At 56.6% G+C, this 15,309-nt stretch overlaps 1 protein-coding gene across 7 annotated transcripts in view; it reads left to right on the plus strand.

Moving 5' to 3' along the window:
- PTPRA (protein tyrosine phosphatase receptor type A) overlaps positions 1 to 15,309 on the plus strand; it is a 104,813-nt gene that overhangs the window by 69,293 nt on the left and 20,211 nt on the right. For 5 of the 7 annotated variants that reach the window (XM_035547485.2, XM_035547487.2, XM_035547488.2 and 2 more), the window contains 3 exons: positions 8,842 to 8,920; positions 9,361 to 9,729; positions 11,252 to 11,269. In XM_035547485.2, coding sequence (XP_035403378.1) covers positions 8,842 to 8,920; positions 9,361 to 9,729; positions 11,252 to 11,269 — 466 coding nt within the window. Of the gene's footprint in view, positions 1 to 6,456; positions 6,792 to 8,125; positions 8,172 to 8,841; positions 8,921 to 9,360; positions 9,730 to 11,251; positions 11,270 to 15,309 lie in introns of those variants that run through there. The other 2 variants (XM_035547484.2, XM_050710186.1) reach the window with 2 other exon arrangements.

A 15,309-nucleotide genomic window follows, 5' to 3' on the forward strand; every position in this document is an offset into this window, starting at 1 on the left:
TTTCTCTTTGATAATTTAGTGAGCTGCAGCCCTCGCAGAGCACGTATGTCCTGAAATCCCACTGAATTCATGTGTTTACAAAGGGAATATTTCAGATTTTTGTATAAACATGGGGTCCTACGGGTTTGTCCTCGGTGCCTGGTGCGGGGAGCGTGAGCTGCCGTAGCCTCCTCGCGTTTATTTGGGTACCACTGAAACAGGAGCGACACCAGGTGATATTTAATGCCTGCCCAGGGAGCTCCTGTTCATTACCAAAGGGGAAGGGGCCCTAAAAGCTGCGTTACCTTGACCCCGTTCTCCCTTTCACGCGCATCCAGGCTGCTGTCATCGAGGGAGCTCGCGACTCCCTCTTGGTGCTTTTTCTTGCCCAACGCCCAAGACACGCCGCTTACCCGCTGCCGAACGTGCAGGCGGAAATATTCACGGCCCCGCTGCGACTTAAACCTCCAGAAATTTCAGAGAGATCATTTCCTACAGTCGGTCCCGACTGCAGCGGCTGCTCCGGGTGTCGGAGCATCGTTTGGGGCTGGCCAAACCTCTTCCTTGCCCAGCGAAGAGGGGGAAAGGATTTGTCCTCGAGGGCAAGTGTGGCAGGAGGGGATGATGGGTCTGACTGTTTGCTGCCTTTCACCCCTTCCAGTTCTTTTAGCACCGAGCTGTCGGCGGGGAGCTCTTTGGGGACGACAGGATGCGTCCGCCTTGGCTTTGGGAAGGGACCTCAGGCTTCTCCTGGAGCTCCATCTAGAGGGGAGGAAGCTGGGCTGGTCCCGGTGGCCTCCCCGGGGTGTCCTCGGGATGAACCCCACAGCTCCGGCTCGCCCAGGCTGCTTTTCTTCTCTTTTGGGGTGTTTCTCTTAGGCTGTGCCTGTTCTCTGCGGGTCACCGTCCTCCCCCGTGCCCCGAGCGTGTTGAAGGCTGACGGTGAACGCCCTCGCTGCCGGTACAGCCTTCTGCTGGCGAGATTAAAATGCAGAATGAGTTGTGAACAACGTGGCAGGGCTCAAAGGGAATCATCCCAGCCACTCCAAGGACAGAAAAGTGCATTTTTCTTCCGGGACTAGCGAGCGTGAAGTTTTGCTTCGCTGCTGGTGCACCGCCGAGCCGTCGTGCCCCGTTCTGCATCCGATGGGTTGGCTGGAAACTTAAAAATCCCCTTTTCTTCTCATTCTCCGGTCTGAACTGAGCTTCGTTCAGGCTGGCGGGCGAAATAAAGCTGCTGTTACTGCCGAGCGTCTTCGGCGAGAGGAGGACTCGCCCTGCACGCCCCCTGCTCGCGGGGCTGCGTGGCAATAACTACGGCGATGCGCTGGGGCTTTCTCCTAGCGGTGCCTCTCACATCGGCCCCACTTGTTCCTCTCTTGGCTGCCTTGTCGAAGGGCACGGCTCTGGGAGAGCGATTTGAGACGCCCAGCGTCTCGGTGGGGCCCCGGGCATCGCTTTGTCCTCTTCGAGGATGCCCAGCTGGGGCGTGAAGGATGGGAAGGAAAAATATCAGCGTGGAAATAGAGCCATGGGGGAAAAATGAGGGTTTGGTGGGTTTTTAGGAGCATGAGCTGATGCGAGGAAATATTTAGGAGACGGATTTGGTTTTAGAGATGTAGCTTCTATATATATATTTTTATGAACCTGTTTCCAGCCTTTTCAGACCTTATTTTAGCAAGACAAAAATCTCTCCACAACCCCCTGCTTTGATGTGCCCAAGTCGCCGTGGGCCCATCCCATCCCACTCCCACCCATCCCGCTCCCAGCCTGGTCTGTGTGCCTGACTCCTCCTGTGCGGTGCTTGCAGTTTCCCAATTTGTGGGATTTGTTGTTTTTTTTAAGCGTTGCCTGCACACAGATTATTCGGGTTTACTCTAGGCTGCGAGCATAAAGCTCTCCTCGGATATCTGCCCATGCTGATGTGCTCGTCCGGGCGCTGGAATTGCACTGGGACACTTCCAAAGGCCGTACGAAAATGTTTATTTCAGGAGAAAGGTGTCAGAGTGAGCATCGGGACCTCTCTCCTCCTGGGACAGCCTTCCTGCCCCGCTGCCTGCGCTGCTCCTACCTGCCGTGCCCCTAATTGGCAGTAAGTTGGTTAATTGCTCACCAAAGCAGATGTTCGCTCCGTGGTTGCACCAGAACAGCTTATCATGCTACATACACGGGCACGCAGCATTAAAAGACTAATTCCCGTAAAAAAAGTCTATTAAAGGGTCAGAAACAAGGCCTCCAATAAGACCAAAATGTTCAGCTCAAATCCCCCGTGTCAGTGCAGGGGGGCACAGAGCTCCCGGAGCCGCTGCGGCACTGCTGGGGTGGTGCAGGGGGCTCGGCGAGCTCGGGGCACGGCAAATTTCAGCTCAGCAGCATCAAAACCCCAGCGTTTGGTTGGGCTGACACGGTAAAGCGGCATCTCTCTGGTTTTGCGGCTCTGGAAATAGCCATCGAGGCATTTTTCATGGGTTTTGCGGTGCGCTCCGGTACCCTGCTTGCTTGGAGGGTGAGCGGGGTGCGCGTGCACGTGAAGGCTGCTCCGCTGAGTCTCGTTCATCCGGTTAAATGGCAAACAAAACGAGCTGAATGTGCAGGGGGTGATGCAGAAAGGTGTAAAACTGCCCCAAAAGCTCTTTTACGGGCAGGCTGCCACGCTGTGCCGACCCACTCCCCGCGCTCGGCGGCGTCGCGGCGCTCGCGCGGAGCCAGCTCGGCGCTGGGGCGCACCCTTAATTAGCAGCCTCTGATTTTTCTAGTTTCATAATCAGCGATCTCGGCTGCACCAGGAGGGTTACTGTGGCAACAGGGCCGAACCGCTCCGCGGTGCCGCATCCCCGCAGGTAAAATTCCTCTTTTTTTTTTTTTTTAACCTTTCCTCCGCACTTTTCTTAGCCGGGGGCTGCTCCCCGCTCCCCGCACCGCGCCGCTGTCCCGGGACAGGGTAAGCACCATCGGCCGGCGGCGCTGCGTGACCGAGCGCGTGCCTTTTAAGCAGGGCTCAGCCTCCCTAACGGGATTTTAGGGGAACGATCCCCTCCCACACCTTTGTTTCAAGGGGGCTGCTCCGTGGCTGGCTCACCGGGAGCATCCCGCAGCTGGGAGGTTCTCTCGGCCCCGCAGAACGGGCTGCGCCCGAAGCGTGGCTTGGTTTATTTTATTTTGGCTTGGTTTATTTTATTTTGGCTTCCTCTTTTCGCCCGTGTTTTCCCTGCCCGCGGGCCGTTTGCTCGCTCTCCAGGACGCATCGTGTTGGGTAGGGATGCCGGTGGGCTGAATAGTGGCCGGGCTTCATCCTGCAGCAACTGGTCCTTTCTGAAAAGGAGCTGCCGGGCTGAGCGCTTCCTCTCCGGGCGCCACAAGCGGTGCCTGGAACAAAGAAGGGGAAACCCGAAAAGATGCTCTTGAAAGAGATAGATGTGTTCCTGTACCACCTGACTTTTTCTTTTTTTAATCTTGATTTTTTGGGGGGTAATTAAGCTGGGATTGCCCAGCCCCACTCCCGCCCCCGAGGTGCTGGCTCTCTGCTTTTTGGGGACGCCCGTCCTGCCCCGCGGGGCGATGTGCGGCCAGGAACAAAGGGGGAGGCGGGCAGCTCGCGGGGCACGGGCTCCCACAAAGCCAGCAGGAGTTACTCCAGCAGATCCGTGCTCCTTACTCCAGGACAAGATCTCACCTCCCTGCCAGCCCCAGAGGAACCCCACACCAAGTCCCCAGGTCGAAGCTCAGCACCAGTACCTTCCCTGCACCCCCTGGCCGGGCAGCTCCCTCCTGCTTAGCTCACCATTCCCATTTTTCCTCGCATTTCACCTTTTTTTTCTGGCTTTGCGCCTCGTACCGCTCTGATCACCGCTGGGTCCTTTTGGGAACCCCTCCGGCTGCTCAGTTCTCCGGTGCTCCAGCTCCAAAAAGCCCTTCATCCCCTGTCATCCCCCTCCACGCTTCAACCACCAGCTAACCCACACCTTGCATCCCCGGCAGGGCTCTCCCTGCTGCGTTTTACCAACCCCACGCTGTCCGGGAGGAAAGTGGAGGTGCTGCAGACCCGCTGGGCACGGACCCGTCCCGGTTTGTCGTGGCGCAGCGGTGCGCAAGCCCCCCCGCACGCGCTCCGTCCTCAGCCAGCAGCGGGCAAATTAAGCCCAGCCTCGTTAGGAGGATTATTAGGAAAATTATTAATAGGAAAGTAATCGGTTGTCTTTGTAGCTCCGTCCCTCCGAGGGGCTCGGGCCGCTCCCAGCGGTGCCTCCGCTCGGAGCGTGGCGGAGCGCCGCGGTGCTGGTCAGCCCTGGGATGCCCCGGGCTCCTTTGGAGGCATCTCTCAGGGCTTCCTTTCCCCTGAGGAGCTTCGTGTCTATTCATTCGTGGCTCCTAGGAGGTGATGCTTGCCTCTTACATACCACAAGGGCTCTTGCAGTGCTCACTGGGGCTTTTTCCCCGAGCTGGCGGCACGCTGCTCGCCGTGAGCACGCGGCGCTGGTGGCACCCGTGGCGCTGCTCGGTGCTGGGGTCTCCTTCCCAGCCCTGAGGGTGTCCTGGCTCTAAAATCCCTGCAGATTTCCCTCCCGAAACGTTCACAGGTTATTCTTAACTCGGGTCTCGAAGGTCCTTGTGGGTATTTGTGAATGAATTAAACGTGTATCGTTCGTCCGGGGAGTAAAAAAGCCAATTTGCGAGGCTGTGTGATAGGAGATGGGGCTGAGCCTCGGGGATTTCCACTTGGCAGCAGCAGAGGTAGGAGGGGACCTCGGGGAACAACCTTCCTCCCAGCTCGGGCTGGGGAACACCCGATCCTCTTCTCTTAACCCACCCGCGATGGTTTGACATTGCTGTCCCTAATTCCCTGCGCACCTACCTCGATATTGCCCCGTCTGCGTTACCAGCTCTTCAAAAGAGGGCTCTGCATTCCCTTGTGCCGAATAAATAGTGAGAATTTGGGGGATGGAGCTTGGGGACAGGTTGGGCAGGTGCTCGGGGGTGGAGAAAGCAAAGCCCCGAGCTCGTCCTCCCTCCTGGTGTGGCGTTTGTCGCTGTCGCTGGAGTGGAAGCCGCCTGTTTGTTTAAAAGGGGGAAAAAAAAAAAAAAAGAGAGATGTGCATTTCAAGGAAGGGCGAACGGTCGCTGTGATTCATCTTTTCTGTTGAGGAGTGGAAAAGCAGAGGGCGGGGTGGGGGAACGATGCTCAGTGACACATCAAAGCCCTCGGTTCGGCTTGGGAGACACACGCGGGGGATTAGTCACTCCGGGTTAGCGCAACAAAACGCCTTTCCCCCCTAAGAGCGGCGTCTCCTCCTCTCCGCGATGGCAGCGAAACGCCTGGGCCCTTGTGATCCCGGTCCTCTGCCCCAAAAGGAGCTGCTGGAGTTGCCTCGTCTGGGTCAAAACCCCAAGCAGAGGGGGTTGTCTTGGCCTTTTGGGGTCCCTCTTGTGTCTCATCCAGAGCAGGAGTTTCGGACGAGCCCCGTTGCCCGCGGGACCCGCTCTCCTCTCACCTCGCCGCAGCTCCCCTCCTCTCCACGGCCTCTCTGCAGCAGGGTCAGGATCGATGCCAGGCACTGCGAAACCACGCTGCCCCGGCACCTTAAAAACCCCGGGCGCACACGGATGGAGGGGATGGGGAACGAGGGAACAGCGGGTTTGTTTCCCAGGACGGCTGCGCCGTGCTCGTAGCCTGCTGCCACCAAACAAAGCCGGCTTTCCCCTCTCTTTTTCCTTGCGTTCGCTCTCGTCGAGCCCTGCTGTGAGCTGCCTCAAAGGGCTCGGCAGCCAAAACCTTGCTCCCGGTTGTGCCCTCTCCCCTGCCCCAAAAAAAAAAAAAAAAAAGGGGGAGAAGGGAATAATTTTTCATTTTTTGCTGCGGGTGGAGCCGGCACAAGGCAGTCGGGTGCTCGCCGCTGAGCCACGGCGTTTCAGCGTCCTCCAAGCAGCAGTAAAATGGTTTCGGGGGTCCCGGGGAGCCGGGCAGCATCGGGGTCACGTCTCCTGCTTAACACAGAATGGGATCGCCACATTTCACAGGAATTAGGAGGGTGGCGGAGGCGGGGATGAGGGGATAAATCCCAGCAGTGCTCGGTGAGTGCCCTGCTCCGGCTGCCTCTGCTTTCTGGGAGCACAGGGAGGTGCTGCTGCGGCCAGATCCCCCCCCGGCAGCGCTCCGATACCATTTTTAAGCCACTTGTTACTGCCTCAAGCAGTTATTTCCTCCCACCCCACACCACTGCCAATCCTCCCGACGAGATCTGCAGCTTTCTACAACCCCAACCCCGAAGCCCGGAGCGCGGCGGAGGGGCAGCGGCTCCGGGGGCACCCTCCGCGGCGCGGTCCTGGGAGCGCGGCCGGGGGAAAGCTTCGGGTTTGGGATCGTTCCCGAGATCCCCCCGGCTGAACCCGAGGGCTGCAGCCGGCTCCGTGCCCCTTGGCAGAGCCGGAGACGTGACGTCAGGGTGTTTTTGTGCGGCGCGCACAGGATGCTGCAGGCAGCCAAGGGCTGTGCCGAGGGCGATAACATGACAAGTATTTCCTCCCCGGCTTCCGAGCCAGCGGGGAGGGAGACCAGGGGGAAGGGAGCCTCGGGTCGCTCCGGCTTTTTGGGGTGAAACCCAGAAGGTTTTTTACGTTAGGGGCCGGGCACGGCGCACCTTTATTCGTGCTGCCTTTGGGGATAAGGAGGAGTTTTAAAGAGCAGGGGCTGGGAGCGAGCCCCCCCCCCTCCCCGGGATGGAGCCTCGCGTGACGCAGCGTTTTGGCACTTGCTGGCTCCTCCAGATCCGTTTTGGGGGATGAAGCCGGTGGCCGGGAACAGAAGCAGCTCCCAGGTTTTTTTTTATCCGTGTTCTGGTGATGCTTGTGGGGCTGCCCAGGGTCCTTTCGCTCTCAATGCTCACAGCTTCTTCCCAAAGCCCTAAAAAGCGCCGGAGCTCACCCAGGGTGTGCGTGGACTGCGTGCATCCCTCTTTCTTCCCAAAAACGGGGCAAAGCTCAGGAAAACGCAGCGACGTGCCGTCACTTCCCACTGCAGACCCTTCCCTCCTAATGCAATCTGCTGGAATCTTTCGCTCGTGGCCCACGTCTCCTCTCGGTACCAATCCTGCCACGGGGGTGGAAATCCCAAATCCTGCCTTGGAGCGGGACGAGCGGCACGAGCGGAGCCGGCCCCACGTGGGAATCCTGCACGGTGCCGGTGCCACGTGCGTGCTGTGTCCTGGGGATTTCACTTTAACAGCCAGGAAACATCCAGCTCTCGGCAGCCTGCTGCACTCCCCTCGTCTTCGTTTTGCCGTGGCGCAGGATGCTCAAAGCTGCCTCTTGCAGCCAGTTGCTGCGGTTCTCACCAACGTTGCCCCTTCCTGGTTGTGGTGTCGCTGGAATTTAGCACGGGGAAGGCACCAGCTCCTTTTCCAGCGCTGGAAAACCCGCGTGGCTTAGGGAAGCTCAGCTCCGGGGTGCGATTGCTTGGTACCGGGAGCAAGAGCTGGCGTCCCCGAGGCTTGCAGGGAGCGCGGCAGAGCTCTTCCCAGCGCTCCAGCTGCACGTTGTCTGTCCTTCAGCCTCAAAAACCTTTCTTTCCCCAGTCAAAACGGTCCCGTTAACAAGTTGCACCGAACGTATCGAGCACCGGGTGCCGTGTGCCAGCCAAACCCTGCAGCTGCAGCTTCCCCAGGTAGCCGTGCCCATCCTTAGCGCATCCCATGCTGGAGCAGGACCTCGGGGAGGCCTTGCGAGGCCACCCCTGCTCTGGCCAGCACCTGGAGGCCCAAATGGGTTCAAGGTGACCCAGGCAGGCACCGTAACCCACGGCTAAACCTGCCGCAGGGGTGGCTGCTCCCATCGTTGGGACCCCTCGGAGCCAGCCCTGGCATACGCGGGGCCGGCCGCGCAGCGGGCTGAAGGCAACCTCTTACCTCTGGGGCTTGGCTTCCTTCTGCTTCCCTTCCCTGTGGGCAGAAGGGGTCTGTCCGACCTCCTGAGCCCTGAGCTCAGGGCAATCTTCGGCCAGTTGGTCATTAGCGGGGAGGAAGAAAATGTAGGAGGGTGGTGGCGGTGGTGGGAGGACGCCGCGGGGCCGGCTGGGGCTGGGAGGAGCGCGCGTTTCTGCAGCTTCCGCTGTTCGTGACCTCAGCCTTGTCCTTTTGCCCAGGTTTTGGGATGGGTCTCGACCGAAGCATCTTCAAATAAACACGACGAGAACAAACAAGGCGAGATGAGTTGAAGGGGAGGGGGATTTAGGCTGAATCGCAGGGGTAAAACCGCGCTGGTGGCACGAAGCACGGAGGAAGGTGCCAGTGGGTGCCAGGTGGAGCCCACGCTGAGCTCCTGGTCTTGGGACACTTGGGGCAGGGTTTGGGCAGGGTGGTGGCATCTCACCTCCTGCTTCCCTTTGTCCGAGCCTCTGATGCTTATCTGGCTGGGAGGAGGCAACCGTACCTGCGCTTTCGGGGCTTTTTTGGGGGGAAAAACCCCATAAAAACTTGGAGCTTGTGTTTAAAGGGCTGGGGTAGAAAGCCTGGGGGTTGTTCTGGGAAAAATGACGTTACCGATGGCATCGCCCTGTGATGTTGCAGGACGCTTCCTGGGAAGAAACGCAGCGCACGGCTCCATCGTGAGCTCCTCCGTGCAGGTTTTCATCACCTCCCAGGGTTTGCTCATTCCCTGCTTCATCCCTTCCCACCTTTCCTGGTCCACCAGGGTGGGATTTCTCCTCCGGTTGGGGACGTATGAACGTCCAGATAAATCCTGCCCACGTACAGGGACCCCAGCTCTACGCGTACAGGGCGCCCAGCAGCATCCCCAACTTGAACTAATTTGGGAGACGGCTGATAACGGTTTCAATAACTCTTCTTTGAGCTCTTTTTTTTTTTTTTTCAGGTCAACATGGATTTGTGGTTCTTCGTCCTTTTGCTGGGAAGTGGCCTGATCAGCGTAGGTGCTCACAATGTTACAACAGGTAAGCTGTGCTCCTTGTCGCCTCTCTGTTCCCCTAGACCATTTTTAGGGTGAAAGGAGTGCTCGTGTGCTCGGTGTCTCACCTCTCCTGCCTTTCGTTAGCTGAGAGACAGTAAAAGCATCTGAGGAAAGAGTGGTACTCAGATGGGACCTGCAGATTTTTCTCCTAGCAAATGCTGAACCTCTCTTAAGGGGGATAGGGGCTCCAGCCTTTGAGCCTTCCCCATTTCATATTAGGTACTCAAGTGAGCTGCTTTGATAGGATTCACGTCTCCATGACGTGCAAAGCGCTCTCTGCCCTGGACGTGGGATTTTTTGCTAGTTTTTCCCCTCGTGTTTTACACCCCTGTAGTCACAGCAGCACAAACCAGCCCCTACGTCCCGCAGCGCCCCGGAAGGGTATCTCAGGGTGCTCCTTTCTCCTTCTTCCCCTGCTTTCAGAGCCCCCCACCGCAGCGCCCACCTCCTCCAGGAGCCCCAGCAGAGCTCCTACGGCAGCTCCCAAGGACGGCAGGACGACGAGCGCCCACGGCCTCAACGCCAGCTCTCCGGCGGCTGCTTCCACCCTGCCGTCGGAGCCGGCTACGACCACAGCCCCCAGCATCTCCCCCAACGCCACCACCGTCGTCCCCAACGCCTCCACCCCGGGGATGCCGGTGCCCACCCCAGTGCCTCCGGCCACCCCGCTGCTGCCCAGCGCCACGCCGCCTGCCCCCAGCACCGCGGCCCCCAGCACCGAAGCGGAGGTGACCGAGGGGAACATCAGCGCCACGGTGCCGAGCCAGGAGACCTCTTCTGCTTCCCACAACGGTAAGGCACCTTCCTCACCTCTCCTTCTCCCATCTGCCCTGTTCCTGGCTTTGCTTCTCTCCTCTTCTCTTGTTTTGATGAGAAGTAGGAGCGAGAAGGCACTTTGGGGCAAATTCCGTAGGGATACGAAATACACAGCTCGCTGAAGTCACTAGGTCCAAACGGATTTATCCTGCTCTGGTCTCTGCGGTTCAGACAGGGAACAACAGAGCAGAAAGCAGCAGCAGCTTCTTGCCGAGACTCTGGGCGTACCAGGAGTCCCAGGATCTCATGCCGCTTCTGTCACAGATGAAGTCCGTCCCTTTTTGTGGTTTCCTCAGGGTGAAATGGGGCGCAGCTCCTAGGTGCTGGATGACAAGTTGGTCCTCAGCGAGTCTGTGTAAGCCACAGCAATGAATGACACCAGAATGGTGCTGAGCTGCAGAGCTTGCATCACCCAGAGCGTTGCTACACAGCCGTTTAGCTGCGTTTTGGTGCCAGCCATGGGCTTTAGCCCGCACCTTTTAATGCTGTACAAGCACGTGCGCAAGGAGGTCCCAAAGGATTTAAGGCTTCGATTAGCGGTGGCCAGGCAGGGGTGAGACCTAGCTCCTAGGAAAAGCTGCCAGGTGGGCTCATTATCCAAAATCGGCCGGGCTGGGGATGTAGGATGATGCAGACCCATCTGGTAGGGTTTATCTGGGGAGGTGAGCTGATATTCTGCCATCAGGCGTGGTGCAGGTCCGGAAGGAACAAGGCTGGGTGCAGCGTGAAGCCCAAACCCAAGTGCCCCGAGGTGGTTTCCAGCACCGTGCCTCCCAGGACGTGCCACCCAGCCTTGTCCCTGGGACAGAAAATGCCAGTGCCACGCTCCACAAGATGCCATCCTGCTCCCGTTCCCCTCTTGGCGCTCATTTTTCTCATTTGAGAAAAAATGGTGAGAGTAGTGAAGGCAAAAGCCTCGAGCACAGCCGAAACTGGGACTTTATAACACGATGTCTGCTCGCAGGGGGCTGGGTTTATAATTTTTTTTGTCTTTGCTGTGTTTTCGTGACTTGTGTTACTGCTTGTGGGGAGCTCCTCGCGCTGTGCTGTCACACGGTGGCCGTGGCAAGGCTGGAGGTGGCTTCCCACTTGGGGCCAGTCCCCCGAGCAAACGGGCGAGCCGATTCTCCCTTTATTTCCAGAGATTTGGCAAGGAGCAGAATTAGTTTTAGGGCTGCCTTCTCCATTCATCTGCACGGATTGGGGTGGAAGAGCTGTAGGAATTACACACCGCACAGGCGGCTCCTGCTTCTCTCAACCTATATATATATAAATCCTCTATAACCAGCAAAGCTTTTTGTTCCTTTTTCCTTACTACTAAGTGAAAACTGAAGTTTATTTCCTCGTGTCTTTAGTAGTCTTTAGTAGCTGGCGTTTTAAAAGCAAGACGTGCAGGAAGATGATGACAGTTGCTAAATCTGTTGCTATTTCAGGCTTTCATCTTATTAAAACGTCTATTTCTTTGTTGCTAAGAGACTTGTGTTTTATTTTTCTGCAGGTAACTCCGACAGAAGAGGTAAGAAATGTATCTTGCATTGCTCTTTATTCAAGCCCCGTGTAAAGACATTTCCAGAAGTATTCTGCTAGTAGAGGGCTCTCCTTATCACACGCTTTCAAAATTGCTTTTACAAAGCAGATCTCAAGCTCTTTCCAAGAGTTGCTAACGTATTGATGTCTTAGCAAGTGTTGGGCTCTTGTTTTTTAAAAATAAACAATTCGGGAGCGGTTTGTGCACACCGTGAGTTACGAGGAGCTCCTGCTGCACACGCCGAGTCCATCAGCATCGCCTTCTGCACAGCTCAATGAACAAGTCCTGAGCAGCTGCTCGAGAAATTCCCTCCTCTTTTCCTTCTGAATTACCTTCATTGACTGCGACCTACCCTATTTGACCAGAATCCGTTCTGCAAATGATGTGAACAATTATTACTCCCATTCATTTTGCTGGCAAGGAGTAGCAGGAGTGCATTTCTGGTAAGGTGACAGCGCTTACACCCATTTCTCCGTCTCCAATTCAATGACTTCGTCCTGAGAACCAGCTGTTTCTGCTGGTTAAAGCAGAATATTTCCAATTTCTCATGCCTTTAGCAGCACAGGAGCCAACGGACCAGAGGTAGGACCAGTCCGTTCGCAGGCTGTAGAAACAAGCTTTCTCTATGTGTTTGCATCATTTTCGGATGCTGTTTCAGCTCTGTACACCCCGTGGCAATCAAACTGATTTTCTCTGCTCGGTGCTGTTAGTATTTGGGAAATCCCGTGTCTTGGAGGATTATTCTGGGCGATCACAGCTCCTGCTTCCCTGGCACGGCGCTGCCACTGAACCCTAAACCCTTTTAAAGTCAGACCCGGGAAAGTTGCAGCTTCCATGGAGGTTTGACTGTAGGACTGACCTCAGGATAGGCTCTGCCATGAGATGAACGCCTGTGAGCTTGTGCTGGAGTTTTCCTTCAAATCCAAGGAGTATTTGGAGCAAACGCTAGTGACGACTCGCAGGGAGGCGAGCCGTGGGAATGAATATCTCGTCTCGTTTCAAGTGCGTGTCCCCTGGGAATCGCTCCGATGTTGGGGAGAGGAGAAATAGGAAGTTTTCTCATCAGGAATGTTATAGGAATGTTATTCCGAAACTAAAAGCTTTCCTAACAATGTGTTGATCGAGGGTTATTTTGAAGATGAGGAGCAGAAAAGTGGTTTTAATTAATGCTTTCTGGGGTGTTTCCTTGTTTTCCTTTACAACCTGTCCTACCCAGACATGAGGACGTGCCTGTGCCTCACCCCGAGGGCACGAAGTCTCGGTGAGAGCAGCTGGGTGGGCATCGAGGCTGCAGCTTCGGTGCAGAGCACAGCGGCGTGGAAGCACCTCGCGGGGCTTTGGCTGGCTCTGCTCGTCCCAGGCTTCTGATCTGGGGTCACAGTGGGATTTTTCCTGACGTCAGATGGAAATTGGTGTTTTGCCGTTGTCTTTCCCAGCAGCACCGAACTCTGCATTGTCTGCAAGTCCTTCCCCATCTCCTTTTAGCAATCCTGGCCTTGCACCGGCCGCTGGTGGATGAAATTACGGAGATAAAGGTAGATTTTGCCTCTCAGAAGCACCAGCCTTGGCTCTTTGTCCCAAAGGGTCATCTCTGCCAGCTGCTGGTAACGCAGGGGCTTCGCCGAAGAATGAAACTCGTGTCTTCAGTGCGACGCGATGGGGGTGTGATACGGAGTGCGGATAACAGGATGCAAACTGATGGGGGGGTTTGCCCTCGGGTTAGTTTCACCTCCGATTTTCTCCTGTCTTGGTTAGATTTTAGAGAAAAAAGGTAGATTGGGATATCCCCTGGTTGGATCCTCTGTGTAACGCGTTCCTCTCCTTGGAATTTCAGATGGGGCTGAGGTTTTGGTGCAAATGCTTCGATCCAAATGAACCACTCTGTGCTGGCCGCGGTGGGGACAGGACCAGCTCAGCGGGAATTTCTTGAGGCTTTGCTGCAGTTATTGCAAAGCCTTTATCCCAAACTTTATCCCAAACCGCGCTGTCTGTCGTGGCTTCTTCTTACTCCACTTCCCAAACACTACTGGGAAGGAAATACGCCAAGAAAATAAATGAGGTTGCATCACGAATCTGCCCCTATGGGCTCTTTACGGTGTTTGCAGAGAACGTAGCTGGCCTGGGGCTTAACGCTGCTCGGGACCTGGGGGTAGGGCCAGGCGCTTCCTTCTGCTCCCCCTCGTGACCGTGGGCCAGCCTTGTGGGGTTTTCTTCCCCAGCCTCTCACGTGCTGTTCCTTTTCAGAAATACTGACCCTGCGTCTTCGCTTCCGTTTCTTAACCCCATGATCCTGCTTGTGGTCCCGGTTTCCTGGCCACTCACCAAAGTGTTTGCCTCCAGTTTTGTGGGCAGCCGGTGGCAGCGATGAGCACGACGGGCTGCTCAGCACTATCAGCGCGGCGTGATAAGGAGATGACAGCCTGCAGACACGAGCCTGGTGCGTTGCACAGTGCCTCGAATCGCAGACGTGGTCCTGCCAGGATGAGATTTAAGCACCTCGATGCCTTTCACGCTGGACCTACACGTTTGCTCCAGCACTGCAAGTCCATGAAAGCAAAGGCTCGAAGCCCTTGTTATCATGCCGGTGATGCCACCCCAGCTGTAACTCCCCAGGGCCAAGCTGTGAGCAAGGAGCGAGCGGAGCAGGAGCTGCAGGAGCGTTGGCACCGCTCACCACATCTCCCAGGGGGAAGGAACCTGCCGGGGCCTTCGGGCTCGTTTCCTGCCGGGGCCGGGCAGCGAGGCGCTGGTTAGCGGCTGCGGTGGAGAAGCTCTAACTCCTCGAGCCAGATGTGGCAAAAGAAAACGCTGCAACCCCCCCCGGCATCCTGCTGCCAGATGCCGAAACCCCTGCCCGTAAATCACACCGGCTGCCAACAGCCTGCCAGCAGGCGCCGCGGCAGCTGGAGCGATGCCGGGGACGGCACCGGGAGCTACACCTGCACGCCTCGTGTCCTGGAGGGCAACGGTGCTCCCAACATGTACCTGCCCCCGTCCAGGCAATGGTTTGTCTGGGAAGCCTGGCAGGCACCAAGAAGGGTTTTAAAGCAAGCGGGCTCGATAAATTCCCCCCTCTGGTCCCAGCTTAGAAACTGGCTTCTGCTTCAGCAGAGTTTCCAGGCGGGTAGGGAAGGGGTTCAGATCTCGTGGTGCTCTTCTGCAGGACCTTCCCCACCAGTGAGGATGGCAATCTGTGTTCAAAGGTATCATGGAAGCATCAGAGAATCATTTAGGTTGGAAAAGACCTCCCAGATCATCAAGTCCAACCGCTAAGGGCTGAACGCGGGCCATGGTAGGGGAGAGGTGAAGGCTGGAACAGTACGGAATATGCAGGAGACAGAAATGTGTCCCGATAAATTCCATGTTTGCTGCTGGGCTGGGGGAGATGCGGACACAGGGACTGAGGGCTGTAGGTGGAAGAACAAAGAATTACAAGACTGGGGGAGTTTCATTTTTAAATTCTATTTGCAACGCTAGGTCATCGCCTATAAATCGTTACCCCAAAATCACGTATCTGTTGTTCAGAATAACATTTCGAGGCCTCGTGGCTGTAGAAGGGGAAGATGCAGAAACATAAACAGAGTGTGCCTTGGTAGCTCCGTAGTCAGAGGATTAAATCCTGCTGGGAAAATGTGCTGGCTGAAATCACGGAGAGGCAGAACAGGAGCGCTGGCCCAGCAGCCCAAAGGATGCTCAGAAGGTGGAGACGGGAGCCCCGGGGGCCAAGGCATGGAGACACAGCCCGGTGGCCCGTGCAGATTGACCGAGCTGCTGGAAAATGAAAATCCTCCCCGCTGGCCTCGCTGCGATTTATCTGGAATATGCCCGCTGGGGCCATTTTCCTCTCTGGTTAGCGTTGCTTGTCTTCCAGCTGCATCTGGGTAATTTGCTTGCTCCGACAGGTGTTTCTCTGACCTCCGGGGCAGGTAACAAACAGCTTGTTGTAACCGATCCCTGGTGGGTCTGGGAGGATGGGAACATCTCATCCGTGCCAGCCCAAGTGTGTTTGCAAGGGAACTGTGCAGTGC

The sequence above is a fragment of the Cygnus atratus genome, chromosome 4 (genome assembly GCF_013377495.2).
Source record: "Cygnus atratus isolate AKBS03 ecotype Queensland, Australia chromosome 4, CAtr_DNAZoo_HiC_assembly, whole genome shotgun sequence".
Lineage (NCBI taxonomy): Eukaryota > Metazoa > Chordata > Aves > Anseriformes > Anatidae > Cygnus > Cygnus atratus.